This window comes from Geospiza fortis, unplaced genomic scaffold, assembly GCF_000277835.1.
Source record: "Geospiza fortis unplaced genomic scaffold, GeoFor_1.0 scaffold135, whole genome shotgun sequence".
Classification (NCBI taxonomy): domain Eukaryota; kingdom Metazoa; phylum Chordata; class Aves; order Passeriformes; family Thraupidae; genus Geospiza; species Geospiza fortis.
This window is the reverse complement of record NW_005054646.1, coordinates 29,530-35,502: the sequence shown is the minus strand read 5'-3', so window position 1 is coordinate 35,502 and position 5,973 is coordinate 29,530. Positions and strand designations below refer to the sequence as shown.

Here is a 5,973-nt window from a genome sequence, read left to right as displayed (position 1 = left end):
CCAGCCCCACGCACCCCAAAGCCCTGGGCAGCAGGGGATGGGGCTGGGGGCAGCTCGGGGCTCTGCTGACCTGGCTGTGTTGCCTTGCAGGGGTTCCCTGGCCCTCCCCACGCCGCCCTGGCCCTGAGCTGCGAGCAGAGAGCCCTGAAGGAGAAGCAGGAGCAGGAGCAGAGCCCTGGCTGGGATTTCGGGAGCAGCAGCAGCAGCAGCGAGCTGGCCATCAGGATAGGTAGAGCTGGGCTGCAGCCAGGCAAGCATCCTGTCATATCCCACCCCCCGAGGGCACAGAGCCCCCTGCTGCCCCTTTTCCTTTTCCTTTTCCTTTTCCTTTTCCTTTTCCTTTTCCTTTTCCTTTTCCTTTTCCTTTTCCTTTTCCTTTTCCTTTTCCTTTTCCTTTTCCTTTTCCTTTTCCTTTTCCTTTTCCTTTTCCTTTCTCCTTTTCCCCTCCTTTCCCCACGTGCACTGTCTGGCCCATGAATTACTGATCTCTCAGGATCTCTGTGCTGTGCTGCAGCAGTGAAACCCCGGGGTTATTTCCAGTTCTGCCTCTGTCCCTGTGGCCCCCCCAGCCCCAGCTGTCCCCCCTCATTTTGGGGGTGAATCCAGAGGGTGGAACACGCAGCTCTTTCCTCTTTAATCAGATTTTAAGGAGGCAATTTTGGGTGCCTCTTTGGGCTGTTTGGGGTGGGAGCTGGGGACACGGTCCCCTGAGACAGCACAAGTGGCTCTTCCTGCACTCAGCAGCTCTCCGGGAGACAAAAATGCAATTTAGCCAATTAATTTTATTTCTCCTCTGATTATTTTCTCGGGATTGTGGTTTAAAGCATCACGGGTGCAACTGGGAGCAGATTGATTTGCGGGAATGGTTTTTTTATTTTCCTTTTGCAAGGAGTAGCTCTGCTCCCCTCTTAAATCAACCTCTTTTATTTACCCACATTGCTTAATTACACGTTTCCTAAAAATGCTGCAAATGCTCGGGGTTTCAGCAGCAGCCTGGCTTTTTCCAGAGGCATGGGAGGATTTCTCCTGAGCTTTGCATCCTCGGAGTCCTTGGGAGGCAGCTGCAGGGGGGTTGATGTTTTTGGCAGGTGGAAAGTTCCCATCTCAGGCACGGTTTGGTTTTATTTGGAAGGGAAGGCAGAAGTGCTCAGCCCCGCAGCTCTCTGCTGAGCTTTTGATGTTTTCATCTCCTTTTAGTTATTGCGGACAATAACAGTGCAAATGGTTCTGGGAATAGAAAATTTCCATTCGGCTTTGTTGGTTATTTTTTCGCCCTCTCTCTGAGGAAATGGTGTTAAGGACAATACATTAATTCTTTTATTGTCTTTTCCTTTTTTTTCCCTTTTCTTTCTGGTGAAATAAACTCGGTATTTTCCCCAGCTTTCCAGGAAAGCTGCTTTCCCCAGGGCTGGGTAGTGCCTGCCTGGCCCTGGGGAAGCTCTGGGAACATAATGGGTGTTTTCAAAGTCTAATGGGTACTGAGTGGAATATTTCAGGCTTAATCACTGTTGAATCATTGACCCTTCCTTCATATTTACATCTTTTTAAATCGCTAAAGCTGTGAAAACAAAGGAAAATCCCAAAGCAGCAGCTGCCTTGTGCTGCCTGGGGAGGGATGGGGGTGAGAGCAGGGATGGGAATGTGGGAGCTGGGATGGGAAATGTGGGAGTTGGGATGGGAAATGTGGGAGTTGGGAAATGGGAAATGTGGGAGCTGGGATGGGAAATGTGGGAGTTGGGATGGAAATGTGGGAGTCAGGAGGGGAAATGTGGGAGCTGAGAAGGGAATGTGGGAGCTGAGAATAGAAATGGGAAGGGAAATGTGGGAGCTGAGATGGAAATGTGGGAGTTGGGAAATGGGAAATGTGGGAGCTGGGATGGGAATGTGGGAGCTGGGATGGAAATGTGGGAGTTGGGATGGGAATGTGGGAGTTGGGATGGGAAATGTGGGAGTTGGGATGGAAATGTGGGAGTTGGGATGGGAATGTGGGAGTTGGGATGGGAAATTAAGGAAAGGAAAGGAAAAATGAAAGGAAAGGAAAGGAAAAAGGAAAGGAAAGGAAAAAGGAAAGGAAAGGAAAAAGGAAAGGAAAGGAAAAAGGAAAGGAAAGGAAAAAGGAAAGGAAAGGAAAGGAAAGGGGCGGAAAGGGGCGGAAAGGGGCGGAAAGGGGCGGAAAGGGGCGGAAAGGGGCGGAAAGGGGCGGAAAGGGGCGGAAAGGGGCGGAAAGGAAAGGGGCGGAAAGGAAAGGAAAGGAAAGGGGCGGAAAGGAAAGGAAAGGAAAGGGGCGGAAAGGAAAGGAAAGGAAAGGGGCGGAAAGGAAAGGAAAGGAAAGGGGCGGAAAGGAAAGGAAAGGAAAGGAAAGGAAAGGAAAGGAAAGGAAAGGAAAGGAAAGGAAAGGAAAGGAAAGGAAAGGAAAGGAAAGGAAAGGAAAGGAAAGGAAAGGAAAGGAAAGGAAAGGAAAGGAAAGGAAAGGAAAGGAAAGGAAAGGAAAGGAAAGGAAAGGAAAAAGGAAAGGAAAGATTATAAAATCTTGTGACTCTCAGACAGTCCAAGCCAGCTGGGCTGGGATTGGCCATTAATTAGAAACAACCAACATGCACCGATCACAGATGCACCCGTTGCATCTCACAGCAGCAGATAATTCTTGTTTTTCTTTTCCTCTGAGGCTTCCCAGCTCCTCGGGAGAAAAATCCTGGCCAAAAGGATTTTTCATAAAATCTGTCTGTGACACTCTGGGGTGCCAGGAGTGCCCTGGCTGCTCCTAAACCCCCCAGGGCTGGGGCCAGCCCATCCTGCTGCCTGTGCCAGGTGCTGAATGCAGAGGAAATGGCCGGGGCAGGGTCAGTGCAGGGCTGGAGGCCGGGCCTGACCCCGCTGTGTGCTGGGGCAGTTCCCAGAAAGGATTTCCAGGCAGCAGAGCCCCTGGAAACCCGAGCTGTGCCTCAGGACGGCTGCCTGTGCAACAGCTGGTGCCCCTGCTGCTGATGCACAGCCCAGGGGCTGAGGGGGAGATGCTGCTCCCAGCCCTGCTCTGCTGCCCTGGAGCGTCAGCTGGGAGGGCTCTGGGGCACAGCAGGCTGGGTGCGGGGCAAAATCCTTCCCTAGGAGGGCAAAATCGGCCCCTGGGAGGGCAAAATCCATCGCTGAGAGGACAAAATCCTTCTCTTGGAGGGTAAAATCTGCCCCTGAGAGGGCAAAATCTGTCCCTGGGAGGGCAAAATCTGTCCCTGGGAGGGTAAAATCCTTCTCTGAGAGAGTGAAATCCTTCCTTGGAAGGGCAAAATCCTTCCCTGAGAGGGCAAAATCTGTCCCTAGGAGGGCAAAATCCTTCCCTGAGAGGGCAAAATCATTCCCTGGGAGGACAAAATTTGTCTGTGTGAGGGTAAAATCCATCCCTGGAAGGGTGAAATCCATCCCTGTGAGGGCAAAATCTGTCTCTGGGAGGGTGAAATCCTTCCCTAGGAGGGTAAAATCTGTCCGTGGGAGGGCAAAATCCTGCCCTGTGAAGGCAAAATCCTTTTCTGGAAGGGTGAAATCCTTCCTTGGAAGGGCAAAATCCTTCCCTGGGAGGTCAAAATCCTTCCCTGAGAGGGCAAAATCCATCCCTAGGAGGGCAAAATCCTTCTCTGTGAGGGCAAAATTTGTCCCTGAGAGGGCAAAATCCATCCCTGTGAGGGTAAAATCCGTCCCTGTGAAGGCAAAATCATCTGGAAGAGTGAAATCCTTCCTTGGAAGGGCAAAATCCTTCCCTAGGAGGGCAAAATCGGCCTCTGAGAGGGCAAAATCTGTCCCTTGGAGGGTAAAATCCTTCCCTGAGAGGGCAAAATTTGTCCCTGGGAGGGCAAAATCCTTCTCTGCAAGCGTGAAATCCTTCCTTGGAAGGGCAAAATCCTTCCCTGAGAGGGCCAAATCCTTCTCTGTGAGGGCAAAATCCTTCCCTAGGAGGGTAAAATCCATCCCTGGGAGGGCAAAATCTGCCCCTGAGAGGGCAAAATCCATCGCTGTGAGGACAAAATTTGTCCCTGAAAGGGCAAAATCCGTCCCTGTGAGGGTGAGGAGGGGCTGGGATGGAATTCCCAGAGGAGCTGTGGCCGCCCCATCCCCAAGGCCAGGTCGGAGCGCCCTGGGCTGGTGGGAGCTGTTGATGCCCTGGATCATTTCTCATTTCCCTGGTGCCTGCTGTGCCTCTGGCTGCAGCAGAAATTTTAATTATTGGCTTAGAATATGTGAGAAATTACAGTGACATTGGGGCTAGTATTTGGTATGTTTGTAAGATAAATTGTTTCATTATAGTGAGATAGGTCACAAGTTAGTTGTGGTTGGTTATGATCTAAATATTGCACTTAAAAGATCTTTGGACTTGAGGTGCTGGAAGGCATAGACACAATTGAATTTTTTGGGAAGTGGTTTTGTTTGGGTGTATTTATAGGTGACAGAAATGTAATAGCAATAGGTGTTTTTGGTGGAATTACCATAGGAACATTAGGTGCAAGAGTTCAAATTATGAGCTTTTCATTAGAGGTCACTGAAACAACAGCAGGAAGAACTGAGAGTCTAAGAAATTCGTTGTTGGCTTTGCTTAGAATTAAAAAATCTTGTCTTTGTTGAAAGGGATTGACAATTTCAGTAGGAACGTTCACTCGACACCAACAATTGAATAGATGAATTCGTTTTGAGGAGGCCAATTCGAACCTCGCCCTTGAGGGTGTTGAGCTGGAAACATTTGCTGATTGGTTTGATTGAGGGATAAATGACTGAGGTATCAATCAAATGAGGTCACTGCTGGCGCTGGGGGCAGCCAGGCTCTGCTGGAATGACTCAGTTGGTGTTTGCAGGGCAGGGATTTAGGAGCTGCTGCCCTGGCACCCCTGCCTGGCCGCTCAGGAGCAGCTCCAGGTGGATTTCAGTGCTGCAACAACTGCCGTGCGCTTGCAGCAGAGAAATGAAATTTTGTTAAACTCGTTACTTCAGTGATCTGGGAGCTCTGGGGGACCTGCACACAAACCTCATCACGTAGAAATTGTATATTTTTTTTTTCCCCTGCATCACATCTGAGGCCCAGCTGGGGGTTCGGGCCCCTTGCAGCAGCATCACCCCTTCCTAAGCTCATTCTTTGCTATTTTTTCCTCGTTTTTTCCCCTCCAAAGGAAGTTTCCGTGCACCAGGGCTGCCCCGGGGGCTGCACAGGGGGGGAAGCAGGAGCTGCTCATGCAGCATCTCCTTTTCTCAGCGAGCTGGCGAGATAAAGGGGAGAGCAAAACCCCTTGGGAACCAACAGAGCAGGAGCTGAAATCCGGGCTTGGCGCTGATGCTTGAGGCAGCACATCGGTGGGGCTTGTCCTTAGAGCCAGAAAATTCCCATTTTTCCCTGTTTCTTTTAAAAAAGAAGGGGAACCCTGCGGGGAACCCCTGGCCAGCTCTCTCACAGGATTTTCTCCTCCCTCCCTGAGCAGAAGCAGAGGCTGTGAGGGAGAAATGATGGATCCAAACCCTGGGCATTGATGGGGTCATTGAGCCAGAGCCTCCTGAGTGCATCCAAAAGGTTCATTAAGCCCTTGTGACTTATATAAGGTGAAACTCCTGCTTAAAAAGGAGTAAAACTGAGTTAAAAATCAGTTTAAAAGGGGTTGTTCAGTTTTTACCCATCCCAGCTCTGTCTGGGATAACTTTCACAAGCCTAATATTCAAACCCTGGGCATTGATGGGGTCATTGAGCCAGAGCCTCCTGAGTGCATCCAAAAGGTTCATTAAGCCCTTGTGACTTATATAAGGTGAAACTCCTGCTTAAAAAGGAGTAAAACTGAGTTAAAAATCAGTTTAAAAGGGGTTGTTCAGTTTTTACCCATCCCAGCTCTGTCTGGGATAACTTTCACAAGCCTAATATTATAGTTTATATATATATAAACTATATGTTTTTATGTATATAAATAATATTATATATATTTTATATATACCTATATATTTATTATAATT

General features: G+C 49.3%; 1 protein-coding gene across 1 annotated transcript in view; it reads left to right on the top strand.

Moving 5' to 3' along the window:
* The window catches only part of SLC39A11 (solute carrier family 39 member 11), a gene marked incomplete at its 3' end in the record, with an annotated part of 51,271 nt that overhangs the window by 22,915 nt on the left and 22,383 nt on the right, over window positions 1-5,973 (top strand). Inside the window, exon 4 of the mRNA XM_014311057.2 lies at window positions 91-250. Within this exon, the coding sequence (XP_014166532.1) occupies window positions 91-250 (160 nt within the window). The remainder of the gene's footprint in view (window positions 1-90; window positions 251-5,973) is intronic.